General features: G+C 41.8%; 1 protein-coding gene across 1 annotated transcript in view; it reads left to right on the top strand.

The window, feature by feature from the left end:
• The window catches only part of kif26ba (kinesin family member 26Ba), a gene marked incomplete at its 3' end in the record, with an annotated part of 72,808 nt that overhangs the window by 28,320 nt on the left and 26,655 nt on the right, over positions 1-17,833 (top strand). Inside the window, exons 4-5 of the mRNA XM_083969317.1 lie at positions 2,511-2,692; positions 8,649-8,856. Of these exons, the coding sequence (XP_083825443.1) occupies positions 2,511-2,692; positions 8,649-8,856 (390 nt within the window). The remainder of the gene's footprint in view (positions 1-2,510; positions 2,693-8,648; positions 8,857-17,833) is intronic.

Raw genomic sequence — 17,833 nt, 5'->3', positions numbered from 1 at the left:
TGTTTTTCTTTTACTTCGTATATTGGTGAAAATATGATATCACATTTATCAAAGTCCCACAATAACAGGTACAATCTCAGAACCAGCTGTTACATGAAAACACAGTCTGATGCTGTGTTTTTATTGGTTAGCTGTTATTACTTTCAATACATTTCACTGCTGTTTTATCCTCTGTACTCACAGTTTGTCTTGTTATTATCTATATCAATTTCTCTTCGGTTGTGATGGCCTAATGTCCCCATAGGCATCATTACATTTTCAACCAGTGTCATTCAGTTAATGCAGTAAAACGTAGGGATAGCAACCCAGCCTTTATGTCTTCAGCAAAAGTCTGAATGGAGAAAATGTGACAATGGATAGGAGCAAATGCGATCCATCTATTTTCAGAGTGAATAGTACAGTTGCAGACAGCTCTCACACAAGCTGGTGTAATGCATGAGGCATGGTTACTCATCAGCACAATGCTGTTCCAGACTCATTTTGACGTATTACGACATTGTAAAAGCTAATTTTACTGTATGGATTAATTTTGTAGCTACAATCACTGTGTAGATATATAGATGGTAATGTTGGTCAGTCCTGGTAATATATTAGACCTATACCTGTACCCTCACTCCCTGCTACATATTCTTCAGCCACCTCCAGTTTTCAGCTCACATAATAACCCTCTGTGGTGCATTTCTTCTATTCTGTCCGAGTAGTTTTCCTTTTCCCATTCATGAGGATAAATGAGTAACCAGTGCAAGTGCACAGGTATTCCATGTAGCTGCTGAACCTTTATTCTATACGTTCACAACTCCTTTAATAATGCAGCAGGAGCAGGCCAAGTCTGAGCATTTGAAATGGGTGTAAATGCACAGAGGAGTATGGTACATAAACTATAGAGGCATCTCATTTACAATAGGTAATTTATCAAGGCAGTGGGCTGCGTGCTTGGACCCCAGAAGCCCTCAGCAGTAAATATACGCACAGTGAATGTGATTTACACACATACACACAGGTGCAAAGAAGTGCAGACACATGCATGCACAAGGACACACACAGAAATACTCACAAGAGACATGCTGTACACGCTCGCAGATTAACTCTCACACAGGCCATAGTTCCTTTATTGGAGTGTGTGGTTTATGATTTAGGCGCTCTGCTGTCTGGCAACTGGCAGCACATAAAGAACTATAATCAATAATCCATATCTATTTCACGAATGGGTTGCCTACACACACGGATGCAAACACACAAACATGAACACACACGGCCATGCATATACATCAATGCAACACACATCTATGCACAGTGACAAACTAATGCATCACGCACGCTGTCATAAAACAGATAAATTGTCACATAAATTCTTCTTCATGTGTGACTGCATGTCTGAGGCATAGTCTGAATTTGGCACGGGCGACTCCAAACACTGCCCACACTAGGGGTTGTATTGATGCAGACCAACACACACACACACACACACATACACACATACAGAAACAACTACGCTTAAGATTGCACTTTTCGTTGACAAGAAGAACAGATTTGCTACAAGAAATAGAGAAATGTGTTTTTTTTATGCCCTGCAGTGGAACCGAGATAACTATGAATTTAACATTTTGGTCACTCTCTCAGACACATATCAATAAATAGGGTCCAGTGACCTCATGGTGAAGGCACATACCATGCAATTGTAATTCACAACTACAGGCAACGGACCGGTGCTGCATCTCACACCCGTCCCTCTTTTTTCCATGTTTCCTGTCTGCTGTGTGTCCACACTATCACCTATGTAATAAAGGCAGAATGGCCAAAAGATTCAGACTCTCATACTGACCAGGAAATGTAATTTCTTTAAATTGTTATAAGTTCAAATGTCTCTCTCTTCATCCTCACTAGCATTCCTCCCCGCCTGCGATCTGATAAAGCTCAAACGCCATGAACGATGATCCAATAATAAAGGACAAACAAAGGTGAATAGCTTAAGATGGCAGAGCAAGGGGACAGAGGGGATGGAAATGAATAGGGAAGGAAGAGCAATAAAAAAAGAGTGGTGAGAGGAATCGAAAGAATAGAAGTAAGGGTGAAACAGGAGGAGATGGCTTTAGGTTAAAAGAGAGAAACTGAGAAAAGGGTGTGTGTGTGTGTGTATGTGTGTTTGTTTGTTTGTTTGTTTCTGTCTATCTGGGACTCATTCTGCTGCCGGTTCACTGTGATCATTGCGAAAGCTTATCTGCAGTCTGTCTGCCAAGGAAAACACACACACACACGCACAGATCCACATCTGTCAGGGTGTGTGTGTGTGTGTGTGTGTGTGTGGGGGGGGGTGAACTTTGTTGTTCATCTTTCTTTCTTTTTTTCTTACTTTCTTTCTTGGTGTCTTTACTGTTATAGATTTTATATCTCAACCACAGCAGATGGTTGATATTGATGACGAAGACAGACATGTTATCATTTCTAATCTTTATTCTTTAGTAGATTTTTATCAGTTATAGTAAAACATCTCTCTCTATCTCTCTTATCAGATCTCCCAGATGATCTCTGAGGCCTCCAGAGAAGGACTGACTGAAGCTGCCCTGAACCGCTACAACACACACTCTCCCTCACACACAAATTCACCATCGCACACAAACTCTCCCTCTCACACTCCAGCTGTAACCACCACGGCTCCCACCGCCACCTCTGCTGCTGCCTCTTTCTTTGCCAGGTGAGACTCTTTCACATTAAAGTAGCTTCATCTTATTTTGAAAGGAGATGGCTATATGCTAATTGGTGTTCTCATTTTAGCCATCACACTTAATTAAGCTTGATCAGGTGCAATATTGATTTTTTGTTTTTGCATTACATCTCCACATCTGGTGTTTTCCAATTAGAAAGTGTTTTTTAATTTGCACAGACTCTCACACTAATTCAACACCACCAGCTCTGCAGGTTTCTTTTGTGTCTGAATTTGACTAAAACATCCTCTGTGAGTCACAGTCAATGACTGAATGGAACAAAACAAAATTGAGAGATGTCTGCACCTACAAGAAGCCATTGATATTAGCATAACACCAACACTGTAGCAGTCTATTTTGCCATTATTCTGTGAGGAATGTTTTTTGGGGGGGATTTAGCAGCATTATACAGACTAAGAGAATTAGTATTTCAGAGAATGTTGAATTTCAGTAAAAACACGCATCTTACCAGCTTATCTGTGCAAATATTTTTTTATTTTTTTATCACTGGGTTAACCCAGTACTCCAGCTTTAAAAGTGCAGACATTGACGATAATGCTTTCTAGTTTAATAAAACAAAATGAATGAAAGAATAAGTTCACAAATAACTACATTGTAAGATAAATAAAGAGGAAGGTGGTGGAAAATTGAATGCAATCATATTCTGTGCATAAGTGTTATTACTCATCTTTTTGTGAGTTTGTGCGTAAATCAACTATCCAGTCGTCAATGAGCTGTGTAATCAAATCTTGAGAAATGCCGAGTGACACAACTTAAATAAGAACCGGGTAATATGGGTAAATTATTGATGAATAAACATGGCAAGCTCAAAATGAATGTCTAAATTATTCATGGGTAACACAAGACTATGAGTGTGTCGCAGTGTCTTCACTATCGCTGATCGGTCTAATCTAATGAGCTGCTTTAAATCACATTTTAAATGACTTCAATCCAGCTTCTTCTCTTCTCCTCTCCTCTCCTCTCCTCTCCTCTCCTCTCCTCTCCTCTCCTGCACACACACTCCTGTCTTTTGTGTCTGCGTGTCTGATATATGACTGACACGCAGCAGACAGTGACGTCTGTCTTTCGATGCACCAGCGACCACTCGTAAACTGTTCATGCTCACAAACACATGTGCGCACACACACCCTCTCCTGAGCTTTCTCTCTCTGACCCCCTGAACCGTCAGGTAACAAGGACGTTTTACCCAAACACTCATGCGCATACACACATCTGGTTGTCATTCCAAACGTACAGCCAGCTGTCTTGCATCGATTTATGAGCATTAACCTTCTAAGTGAAAGAACATGGTTTATTTAATGGTGCAGGTGTCACTGTGCGTGTCAAAGTGTGTGTCTAGCTGTCAGTATTTTTCTCTTTTTGTTCTAGGCTGTATAATTACCATAGATGCTCAAAGCTGTGATGTGTAATTTACTCTTAAAATCAGTGTGACAACGTGTCACAGTGTTTGTTTTGTTTGCTTTTTGAAATTTCACATACTAGGCATGCAGTTTGTCTTCGTCTGAGTTTATAGTGGGATATCAGTTTAATTGGCAAAACAAAACCCCCAAAAAAGGATGTACACTCTGTCACCTTTTAGTTTTGACTCTTGCTGTGTGTATTTGTGTTTATGGTCGATTGATGCAGCCATGCAGCACTGGTAAATCCCATGGTTGTCCTGGTCTTTACTCTCAGATGTGGGCTGCATACAGACATTCCTGTTACACACACATACACACACACACACACACACATATACTCATGCTCGCTGTCTGCACACAGCAAAATCCCCGTGCCCACCACATCTCCTCTCACCTGATCCCTCACTTCCTCCTCAGCCTCCTCTTCCTATCCCCTCATCCTCATGTCTTCTCCATCATCCTGCTTTCGTTTAATTGCTCTCTTTATTTCTTGTTGGCTCTCAGTCTCCCTCTCCTTTCTTTCTGTGCCATTGTCCTTTTTATACCTCTCCACTCCACTCCTAAAAATTCTTTCCTATTTCCACAATGACCTTTTCTTTACCTCTGCTAATGTGCATGTGAGTAATATCTTTCATTAGTACCAATCTGTCTGTGAATATGTCACACTCACACAGCAGTGCTCCATCTTCCCAGTGCTGCAGTGGCCTCTGGGGATGCTGGGATATAGACATGCTTTACTTGCCTGGGTTTTTGTGTGTGTGCGCGCTTGCATGTGTGTGTGCACTTGCATGTGTGTGTGCATGCTCTCACTGGGGGAAGGGAGTCCCTATCAGTGCAGGAATTTTATACTGCATGCTCCAAGGATTGGATCTTTAGGGATTTGGCTGTGTGTGTGTGTGTGTATCGCTGGAGGTGGCAGAGTAAATGAATAGGTCCCAAGTGAATTGGTGAATTGGGAAGGTGTTGTTATTTTGGATGGAGGATGGCTGTGAGATGGAGGGGGGTGTTGCTGTGTCTCTGTTAACCTCTTGCCGCTTCTCTTCAGTTTTCTTTAAAAAGAAGAATTCAGTCAATTGTTAATTGGCCACCAGTTAGCCACAATTAATAATGGCTGATTGATGGTTTAAATAGGTGGCCAGTACAGAAATTACCATATGAAGTGCCTCAGAAACAAATGATTTAATATTAACTTAAACGAGTTATCCCTCATTAAAGAGAGGAACAATTTAATTTGCTTTAAGATGGAAACCAGAGAGTGATTTTAACTGTTCTGTCCATTCAATAATTTCAGTTTCACATAGTAAAAATACCGACAACTTACACACACTAATTTCTGACATTACATTATTTGAAGATGAGCAACCAGCCTAGATATGTGGCCATAGTAACTGCATGTTGAACACAATGATGTATAAATATTTTATTGCTCAGGCTTGTTTGCACTTTTACAGTGCAATATATCTGATGGCCTTTTATGAGGGAGCCTGGAGTGTGTGTGTATTGGAGGGCACAATTATACACTAAGACAATAGATAGATAGTTTCAGTAAAGCCAGTCCTCTGCCCATGCCAGTCTTACTGACCCCATACGACACACACACACACACACACACACACACACACACACACACACACACACACACACACACACACACACACACACACACACACACACAATCGCTCGCAGCCCGTCCTTATATCTCCCTCCGCTGACGGCCTGTTAAATACAATGTAATTTGCTACTGAGGGAACAACACAGCCCTTGGACACCAGCCATAAATCAGCTTTTTGTGTGTCAGTGTGTGTGCACGTGTGTGTATTTCAAGTGAGTCTTTGTATGTACACTACATGTCAGGTGTGAGGGTGGATAGTGGTGTGAAAGGAAGAGGAAAAGAAAGCCAGAAAGCAAAGGAGAGACACATGAGGGGACAGAGGGGAAGAGAGGCAAGGATGGATGACGGGATCAATAAGGAAGGCTGAATGGATGGTGGGCTGGATGGGTGGATGTATGGAGGGCAGCTTGGAAGACAGCAAAGGATGAAAGGATAAAAATAACAAGACAGATAGGGATGGAGAGTTACATAGTAGGAAAAAATAAGGGATGATTATAGAGTGAGAGGGATTTAAAAGAGTTATGGCATGAATGACGGTGGAGGAGGAGGGGTGTGAATAAAAGGATGATGGCAACAGAGGAAGAGCTGATGGATAGAGAGATGGTGGAGATGGATGGAGAACAAGTGCCCTTCACTTTAGGGTTTGATTGGAATGGATCCACTCGGCCAAATCCCAGGCCACTTGTCATTAAACGCTCCCAATTAGCTTGTGCCTTTGTGTGTGTGAGTGTGTGTTTGTGTGTCTACCCTGCTTAAAAGGTACTATCGATTCAATTGGTCAAGATGTGAGAACGTAATATGAGGATAACAGTACATGCAAATATCTGAAATTGATTTGGCTGATGAGTTTGAAGGATGCATGAGAAAAAGCAATAACAAAAACATTGTGATGCATGTTTTGCTCAGGGAGCCTTTTGTTCATAAAAGGAATTTACATAGAAAGATGATTTGCTACAAGCAGGGGGGGGGAAAGTGGGCATGCTACAAGTAGGAATTTCCAGCAGCAGCAGCATATAGACTGCGTATGAATCCGTCATGGTCATGTCTCATCCTACCACCACCAGCACTGCAGCAGCTGCAGCAGCCATGTTTCCATTGTTACTTAGAAATCAGGTAATAGATTTTAATTCAGACACATGTGACTCCTCAGTAACACCGCTATAACACGATTATTGTTTTAAAAGATACCATAAATTCCTGCACCTGACAAAGACCAGCTTTTATAATCCGCTCTACACATGTATCTTCATGCTACCAGGGTGGCTTTAAGCATTCATGTAGTATAATAAGAAAACCAGTAATTGCTTCGGATCACATTTGCTGCAGTATGTATGTAGCCTAAGCTTAGCTGGCACACGGTGAGGAACCACTTAGGGGTCTGCTCGTGGAGCCGCGTTGCAGATGCACTAACACACACATCCACAGTCACACACACAGATTCACACACAAATCTCCTGGGAGAGCTAGTCAAATGGTGAAACGTTTCGTCGTTCCACGGGTCACTGAATCCCCTCCCCACCCCCCTTTCACTGTACCTCTCTCTCTTCTATTTGACTCTCCCCCCTTTTTCCCCCCACTCTCCCTTTCTCTCTCTCTCTCTCTCCCTCGCTCCCCCTCAGTCTCATTTCTGTAACCTGCTGCAGTTAATTGAAAGCCAATGGTGTGAGAATATGGCTCTTTGACAGAGAGTGTGTCAGGGCGCAAGGTCTTCTCTCTCTCTCTCTCTCTCTCTCACTCACTCTCTCTCTCTCTCTCTCTCTCTCTCTCTCTCTCTCTCTCTCTCTCTCTCTCTCTCTCTCTCTCTCTCTCTCTCTCTCTCTCTCTCTCTCTCCATAATCTTAGAAATATACGAGGATAGTATAAACCAGAATTGAGCATGAATCCCTGCCAGTGCCATTTTAGAGGTATTTTATTTTATGGTCTTGTTAATACAGCTGCTGTATGTGACTCAGATCGCCAGAAAATATGCCTGTTTGAGTTGTGGCTTCTAAAATCCCTATGAAGGAAATGCATTGACATATACAGTGAAGAATGACAGTAAAATCGCTACGGTGAATTATTGGGAGCAAATTCACTGGCTCTCCCTCAAGAAATATCTTTTTAACAGAGCCCCCGTGTTCCCAAACTGTCATCAAGTATTACAAAATTAGGCACATTATTCACTAGCCAGCTCTCACCACTGGCCAGGCTAAAATCAATCGGCCATGATAGTTTTAGCGAAGACAGTGCTGGTAATAATGTCTCCTTACTATGAATTCCTTCATATAGGTTAAAACAGCAATGCAGACACAGATATAGTATAATATTTCTGCTTTGTAAGAAAGAAAGAGAGTTGGAAGATGGAAAAGTTTGACTTGAAAAATGATGCATTGATGTGCTGAGAGAGGCAGAGAGACAGACGCAGCTGTGTTGAGGTAAGAAATGAGAGCGCGAGGAGAAAAGAAGGACAAAGAAGTTTAGAAGTTGGAGTTAAAGGGAGGGAAGGAGTAAGTAGGAGTAAATAGAATCAGAGCGCAGGAAAGATGGAGAATATATACATATAATTTTTGGTGGCTCCTTTTGAGCTAAAATGCCGCCGGGAGTCGAGCAGCAAGAAAGCAAATGAACCAACCACTCCCCATCCAGATGTTGCTACATATGTAAACAGCAGTGTGTGTGTGTCCTTGTGTGTACATGTGTTGAAGGCTGTGTAATCAAATTCTATTCTGCAATTAGCATATTTGCCATGGTTGTTGTGTGGTAAACTGAAAGGATGTAATTACAGACCCATGTAGTCATGCACATGTGCCACCGTAGTTCCTGTCCGTCCTCATCTTAAGCAATGTCATGTTTGTTTTTACTGTTACTGGTTTTAACATAGTTATGAGACTGACTGAATCCTGTTTCCTCTCCATCTCTGCTCTCCTCTCTTAGAGCTGCACAAAAGCTGAACTTGGCCTCCAAAAAGAAGAAGCAGAAGACCGCTGCAGTCACAGCCCCAGTGACATCAGCGTCACCGTCCTGTGACCCCCCTCTGTTCCCCACCAATTTCAGCTCCGCCCTGTTGATGGCCCCTCCCCCGGCCCCACCCTGCCTCCTCCGTGCAGCCAATAAGATAAAAGATACACCTGGGCTTGGAAAGGTAAGAGAACACATTTACTCTGACGTTTATACATTTGTACACCGTATTGACTCAAAATACAAAACAGGTATCTTCAGTTTTGTACCTACTTTGATTTTAACTTCATCAACTTTTCATCAGGTATTAATGTGTCTCCAGTGTCCACATTAAAATCCAGTTGCTATGTTCAGCTCATGGTCACATCGCCCACTTGAGTAAAACAGTCCAAGAATACACCAAACAACAACAAAAAGATCTGAAAAACATGGCAGTCATCCATTAAGTTGTGTTGTTGTGTTTACTTGCTTTTTGAAGCAGTGGAAAAGTTTTCTTTGACAACCAAGAAAAAAAAAGAGAGAATGAGATGAGAGACTGCTTCGTGTATTTACTGGATAATCGCTTCTATAGCCGTGTGCACCTCTACATTTGTGTGGTCAATCACTATCCTAATGTAATCCAATTACCCAAAATGCACATTAATACCAGGTGTAAATGGGTATTGATGACTAGGCAGGAATTTCCATTATTTTCCTTCTAAATGGCACATGACTCACGGCAAGAGGTTAGTCAGACTCATCACTTGGCATCCATTGATTTTTCTGACATGTGCACCACCAAATGCCTTCTCTCAGTAAAGACTAAAAAGTTTATTATTGTAGATGTGAACTCTCATCATGTGACTCATCATCCTCCTTGTCTGGATTTCAACACATGCCTTAGGACAGAGCTGTGCAGAAACCCGTGATTCAATTAAGGTCAAAAGCGTTTTATCACTTTAAACCACGGCCAAGTCCAAGTCTCTTCGTTTTTTATCTGTTTAATTGAGGACAAATCAAAATGTTTGTTTTTTCCCTGTTTAAGAGGACTGTTAGTTAATACTAGAAAGTGATAATTAGTTTTATGTGACTTGTAACATGTCACAAGAGTAACTAACACTGATTTGGTTTTAGTTTGAGTCCACAATCTACAGGAATGTGCTAAAATCCCCAGCTGTTGTCATGACCTTGGCCAGTTTGTCTGTGTGTGTGTGTGTGTGTGTGTGTGTGTGTGTGTGTCACCCCTGCTGTACCATCCCGAAATGTAGCCTAATGGTTACCACGGTAACACATCTCAGGCTGACAAAAGTCATCTGTCACCGTTGCTCGTGGTTGATGAAACGTGTGTGTGTTGTGGATGTGAGGGGGTGGGGGGTGGGGGGTGGGGGGGGTCATGCTTCTCAAGTGTGTGCAATATTGATCGTCCATGTAATGAGTTTTTAGTGCCCCCTCCTCCACAGTTTGAGTTTGAGGCTCACTGACTATTCGTGTGTGTGTGTGTGTGTGTGTGTGTGTGTGTGTGTGTGTGTGTGTGTGTGTGTGTGTGTGTGTGTGTGTGTGTGTGTGTGTGTGTGTGTGTGTGTGTGTGTGTGTGTGTGTGTGTGTGTGTGTGTGTGTGTGTGTGTGTGTGTGTTTGTATTACTGCTGGAAAATGAATGAGAATGGATATGAAATCAAAACAGCAGTGTCCGTTACTGTACACAGAGAGTGAAAAGGGTTCACACTCATGTGCAGCTGTGTTTTTGTGCACATGTGCACATGGGCAAGAGCGAATCCCAGCTGGGTGCAGATATTGTGTCGTTGAGCTCCTGTCTGCCTCGGTGTGTACACTTCACTGTGTGACTACCTTTACTGGACTACCTTTATTAGACAGCAGACAGTAAAGAGCCAGACAGAAACAACCCACAAAGACTTATTGTGTGTCTGCAACCATTTGGCTACGTCATGTAATTTAAAGTGTGTTCGTTGCGTGACTTTTATATTAAATACTAGATGAGAGGAGAAACCCAACCACTCATATCAATTCAATTAACTTATAATGAGATGTAGTAAAATGACTCTTTGCTATAATTAATCCAGAATGGCAGTAACAAAGACGTAGTTAAAAAAAAAAATTAGAGCATTAGGAAACAATCTGAAAAACTCAGATGTAATAAAGTGAATCAGCAGCCAATTGATGTGGAGCTATTTGCTTGATCTGAATCACACAAACTCTCCATGTTGTGGTTTGGGTCTGATTCATGATCTCATTTAAGCATTTTTTCTGTCTTGTTGGCCTGTCTGCTATCTAACGAATACTAACAAATATAATATATAATAGTTAAAGCTGTACTTCTGATGAAGTCATCATTTACAGAAATGTGAGTTATAAAATGATGCTTTCACATATCTTGAAATCTCATATTCAGTTTAGTTTTCCTCATTTATTAGACTTTTTATGCAACTGATCATTATATGTGTTGGGTTTTTTTTCTTCTTTTTGTTTTGTCGCTCCTCTGAGCCCCTATCTCAGTTTCTCTCCATATGGAGGTGACAGATGTCTCCGCAGTCGTCAGGGAGACAGACTCACGCTCACATATTTACAAGCACCCACTTACACAACAGCCAAATAATACTCATATTACACACCCCAACACACAAAGAAAACACACAGTTTGTCCATGTTCAAAACTGCGGTCACCGAAAAACCATCTTCACTGTCTCCCTTTATCTCATTTCATGCCTGTGCTTCCCATGATCCTCTGTGATCTTGCGATAGATTTGATCAGCTTGTGGGGCCCAACCTGCTGCTGTGTACAAATGCTTCCTATAACTGCTGTTTAATTACAAAAAAACACGCCTTTCACAGTCATGTGGATTTCTCCCAGTGATATGTGTTACTGTGGGGAACTTTAATCAAAGACTCCAGTTGTTTTACCATCTTTTCCTCAAACAAGGGTGTAATGAAAGGAAATATATAAATAGGGAATACATATGTATATATTTTGGAAATACATTGCTTAATTTTTTTAAGTATTTTTGGGAGCTTTTATGCCTTTAATGGACGGGAGAGTTGGAGAGAGACAGGAAATGGGGAGACAGAGGGAGGGGAAAAGACATGCAGCAATTTAGCCTCTGAGCTATACGACGCCTCTAATATAGTATATTTCTTGGTGAGAGTGAGATGAGAAGTCCAATCCCACTCTCATATCTGTCCATTGAATATCAGTGTACTGTTTTCCCACTGAATATGAAACTGCCAGATGATGATTGGCTTATTTTAGCTTTAAGTAAAGCTAGACTGGCTGTCTTCCAAGAAATACTGTAGCCTGGGACCTAACCTCCTGTTAAACCACAGCTTATCATTCGTATACGTCAGTGCAAAAAATTTAACAAAAGAGATAATGTATCTACAAAGTGAACAATGAGGTTTTTGTCATTTTTTAATTTCCCTGTACGGGCGTGTTTGCTGAAAGGTGGTCACTGCCGTGGTTTGAAAAGCATCCGAATAAACGAAGAAGAAGCAGTGGTACCAAGGCATGGAGATATTTATGGTATTTGGACCATAACAAGCCTCTTCTGTGAAATCAATTGAAGCTTGCCAAGACCTAATCAAACACACGCGCACGCACACACTCACACAAACATATGGGATGAAAATGGCTGTGGTGACATTTCTCCAGTAAAAATGTCACCTGCAGTGGGGGTCGGCTCCCCACTGAAATGGCATTTGCACACGTTCACGCTCGCACACCAGCTCTCATGCTCACAAATTCATAGGATTATAGTGTACAATAGAAGATGTCAAGGAAGCAGCAAAGCCCCCGGTGGAAGTGGGTACGATACATCCTGCAGAATACACAGGCTTGTCTGCGGGTGTGATGGGGGGTTTGTGTTCTCCCCGATGTTAATATGGCAGAAAACAGATTGAGACGTCACATCTAAAGCCAGGGGAAATCAACCTGCACAGGTCAGGTGTACAGTCTGTGGTGTGTGTCGTGTGTGTGTGTCGGGTGGGGGGTGGGTGGGTGGGGGTGTATTACATAGAAAGAGCGAAAGAAAGATGGCGAGGGTTCAGCCTTGTTCCCCTTAGGGATGTCAAATTAAATATAATCCCTCACTGGATCTGTCTGAGAGGCATCTGTATCTCAAGCTCCCCTCTGTTATTTCTGTACACGGAGCCTTTCTACATGTTGTTGGTAAGCTCCGTCTCACTTTAATCAAATCAGCCAGCTGGGAGTCCTCATTCAGACCACTGACTGCAGGCGGAGGAGATGTGTATTGGTCGTGGAAATTAAGCTGTACATGTATTAGCACCTGGAAAAACCAACTGTAAAGTTACATAGATATAAAGAATAAAAAAGCATTTAGATAGCCTCCCTTTTGATTACTCTTTCTATTCATATAAAATAACTAAATTTCAGCGATGGGCTTCATCAAAGTTCACACACAATGACACTCACTCATTCAGCAGCGGTTGAGATAAACTAATCTTTGTAAGACAAATTATGTAATTATAGGTTTTTCTTTTTGGTCAAAGTGCACTGTCTGAAAACATGATTGATTTTTTCTTATATACATAAAAGCATTAAAACAATAGATTAATAAACAGTAGTACGTAATATGTAGAATTTTGCAGCATTGCCTATTTATTGTCCTACAGTTATTTTATTCATTTAGTTTTTGAAGCTCTGGTGGCATGGCACTAGGGTAGGAAATGTTAATATGCCTGATGCCTTTGCCCTGAATTAATCTAAATCTCACATCCAATATTTCAACAATTATTGGACGGGATGTCATGAAAATTGGTGCAGACATTACTGTAATTGAAGTCACCAGCGAGGTTGAGAAATCTGTTGGGGTGAGTTGTATCAGTGTTGATCACTGATACAGCTGCAAGGCTCTCAAAGGTAAACCACCACAATAACAACAATTCCCCCAGCAGCTACTGTAGCAAAACACTTCATGATTATAAACTACGTCAGCGGAGAATATTATCTGGACACAACCACAGCATTTTTTGTGCACCTTTTCTTTTGGACCATGAGTCCCTGCAGATGGTGATTATTTGTTGCTGTGTAGCCATGTTTCAGTGACAAGAAAGATGTTGATGTCAGTCTGTCAATCTCCAGAGGGTCGTGGCAGCTGTAGCTCAGTGTCACTGCATTAAAAGCCCCTTACAGGAGTCACATAAACCTGAAATATATAAGAACGTCTTATACTGTAGTCTTTGATTAATGACAGACCACTGAGTCTACAGGTGCTGCCACAGCAACCCAAGATATTGGTTGTGACCAAATAGGTTACTCACATTCCCCATTATGGGCTCCGCTCAATTTTGTGCTGAGTGCATATTAGCAAATGTTACCATGTTAGTATGGTACTGTAGTTGTCATTATGAACATGTTATACTGATGTTAGCATTTATTAAAAAGCCCTAGCATGCCTAAATGCAGTACGTACGGCATGTCTGCTTTATGTTATTTTATTTTTTGTCTGCTAAACTGATCCACATATTTTTTTTAAAGTTCACATGTGGATCTTCTCTTTAAAAAGTTCACATGTGGAGCTTCTCTTCTCTTCTCTTCTCTTCTCTTCTCTTCTCTTCTCTTCTCTTCTCTTCTCTTCTCTTCTCTTCTCTTCTCTTCTCTTCTCTTCTCTTCTCTTCTCTTCTCTTCTCTTCTCTTCTCTTCTCTTTCTGCTGTATGGATAAGTTTTATCTCCTGCCCTACCATCCCTTGATCCCTATCCTCTCAGCTCTTTTCCATATCTGAATGACAATGAAAGACTGTGGGAGTTTTTTCCACCCCTTTCATCTCTCCAGCCAGCATTTTGCACTCACTCACACACACATACACACATGCACACACACACATTCACTCACTCACTCACAGATTGCGACTTGACCTTGGGGGAAAATGATACTATGACAGCTAATCAATTTTTAATAGCAGCTACGATCCCTCTCAGGCCACAAGCTGTGTGTGTCTGTGTCATGAGTGAGCATGTGCAAGTGCATTTTCCACGGGCATTTGTGTGTCTTCATGCCTATCTGGGGTGTCTGTATGTGTGTTGTATCTAAATGAGTGAGTGAGTCTGTTATGGGAATCCAGAGAGAAACACTTTGTTCCACCTTGTAGCTGAAATATTAATGCTGTCAGTCCTGACATTGCTGCGGCATGTGACTGACATAAACACACACACTTGCACACACGCACACACACACTTATAATGGGGTGGACCACAGTGTCAGGTCTTGGCTTGATGTTACCTTTGGTATTGGCTTATTGTAAACTAACTGAATAAAAAGACCAAAGCCAACATGTTCTGTCACTCAGGATATTCTGATTTACTGTAATAACACGTGTGACTCTCCACCTGAGCCCATTCATTCATTCATTCATTCATTCATTCATTCCAGCTGAACTGTCACTAATGTCAGAATATCAGCTTTATCCTTTACAAAGCCATGTACTTGATCCAGGACTTTGATTTTGTTAATCTCTTGTGGCTAAATGTCAAATTTTGTTTAATTTTGTTAGCGTGTGCATAGTTAACTTTGACTGTGAAGTGTTCAGACTTTACCCAGAATTACAGTGCATAGTTATTTTATCATTGTTAGTAAATGTGCTATACAAATAAAGTTATTATTGCTAGTATAGTAAAGTTCCTTCGGGTAAAACCGACTGACACACAGGTTCAAACCTCACAGTTGTGAGATCTCTGCAATACGTCCAACATGGATCTTCTGATACTGACCCGGGGTGAATAAATTAGAATTGATCTGAAGTCTGAACTTGCTATTCCCATATGGTATTTGTCTTTCTCTCTCTATTGCTCTGTGCATGTGTTTTCACGGATGTGTGTTTCTGCAGTCTTTGGGAACCAATTAGAGCTCAGTCTCAGTCTCCTATTGATTTTCCAGCCAATAGTAATGAAGCACTGCTGTGAGGGACTATTGAACAGTCTTCCCCCAGCTCAGGGTTGTTTGTTGCTGTTTAGCTGAATTCCTTTACTTTAATTGGCTCAAAGACTTCATTGTGACTAAGTGTGGGGTATAAAGTGGAGGAACGGGAAGCTTTACATCCAAGAGAGTGTCCTAGGGGTCAGGGCTGTTTCTCAGAAAAAAAACACGACTCCTTGTCTCAACATCTGTCAAAGCTTGTGCCCTTCAGCACAGGAGTGAACCCCCAATCTGTTCCACATGAGATCAGCAGACCTATAGTCCAGACACAGCCGGTTAGACTCACATTACTGCACAACGTATATACCGGTTGTTCTCCAAACCAAAAAGAATTGAAATAGTCACACAGATACAGAGGAAGGCAAACAAACTTGCTCCTCCAGCATCTCTCCTCCCTCTCCCCTCTTCCTTCTCTCTCCACTTTGCATCTGTATTCAGCGCAGGATCAAGTGAGAAAATGGGAAAAGTGTGGAAAGGAAATAACCGACAGTGGCTGTGATTTTTCTTGTCCCTTTGTTCAGTGGAAGGGAGAGAAAGTTGGACAGGAAGAGGATGGAGACGACACAAAGAGTAGAGGGGAGAGAACAGCGTGGGTGGACAGTGATATCGAGCAGTTCTTCGTTAAACAAGAAGGGAGACAGGAGAAGGGAGAGGTCTATGTGTGTTGTGAAAGTGTGAGGCAGAGAGAGCAGGATGGAGTGAACAATTGAAGAAGGGAGAGAGGACGAGAGGGATGAGGGGATGCGAAGGGCTCAAGAGAGAAATGGGCAGTCTGAAATCACAGTGAGACCATTGTGACGATGTCATGTTATTAACCAGAGTTACATCAGTGACCTATTTCTCTCCGACTCTCTCTTCCTTCATTTTCTCTTTTCAGAAACAAACATCGCTAACTCTTTCTTTCTCTACCTCCTTATTCATTCATTAAACAGACTCAAGAGTCCATTACCTTTGTGTTCTTCCTACATATGTGTGTCCATTATGTCACAGGTAATGACTCACCAGTGGAACTTCCTGTTGAACGTTGTTGATGTGTTCAGGACAGAAACAATACATCTTTTTTTTATGGAAACGCCCATATGCATTTCAGCGGTATAAAATCTGCTGTACAGACTGAAGTTCCCGCTGCCAGAACGAGAGTGACGTTCCCTATGGCTGGTGTCATTTTGCTGATGTATCAGATTCTCTAATAGTGTTTGGTGGTCATCAGCCCAGAGCTTTGATAGTCTCAAAATAGGGTGAATGGAGTTTAATGGCCCCATGTATAAGCCTTGCCTTTTCACATACGGCTTCAGTATTTTTGAAAAACGGACATGGAGTAGCATTATAGGCCCATTTGTACATCAATCACATACACGCAAACTCTGACAACCCTCTTACCTTTCACACTCTCAGACAAGAGGTGGAAATGGGCTCTCAGGGGTGGGTGGGGTGGGGTGGGGTGGGGGGGTTTATGAGTTACGCCTTGTAAAGCGTGCAACGGTAAAATCCTTCCCCCAGGCTCTTACTGATGTGATGGGCTCTTTTATTGGGGTCAGGAGAGGGTGTAGCACGGACTCGTGTGTGTGTGTGTGTGTTGGTGTGAAGTGCTATGGGATTTTTTTTTTAAACACAAACTGTTGACCTGACAGTAAGCCTTAGTATCTGAGATCACCGGGGTCACAGCGGTCACATATTTATTGTGTTCAGGTGAAATCTCAGTTGATCTGACTGAGACCCTCATCGAGAGAGACACTTATACACACACACAATTATCTTCATCTGGCAAAGACTTCAACAGAGACGCTCTCATGCACACTGGCTCACTCTCACAATTTATTGAACCAACTCCCCTAAATGGCCTGTGGTCATTTAATGATGCAACCAAAGGCAAGCCTGTTAATGTGCTGTATTAGGTGTGTGTGAGTGTGTGTGTGAGTGTGTGTGTGTGCCAAGGAGAGAGAGAGGTGCACATAAACAGTGACACGGTGAGAGCTGTCTGAGTGTTATTTGCCTTTGTGCCCTTTGCTTGGCAATGTTTTAGTTACAAGCAGGCATTTATTATGCTTTTCTTTTCTAACGCATGTAATTCAAGATGAGTTTGTTGAGCATGACATGACCTTGTTCTGGTCGCTTCCAGCTCTTCACTCCAGGGCAAAAGATTAATTAATTGCAAATACAGTCATTTGTATAATAGGACGTTGATCTTTACATTTCTTACAGAAGATTGCTTTAAAATTCGTATGTATGTTACTGATAT

The sequence above is a fragment of the Trachurus trachurus genome (assembly GCF_905171665.1).
Source record: "Trachurus trachurus genome assembly, chromosome: 3".
Lineage (NCBI taxonomy): Eukaryota > Metazoa > Chordata > Actinopteri > Carangiformes > Carangidae > Trachurus > Trachurus trachurus.
The sequence above is the reverse complement of the archived record's forward strand: the minus strand, read 5'-3'. Positions and strand labels throughout refer to the sequence as shown.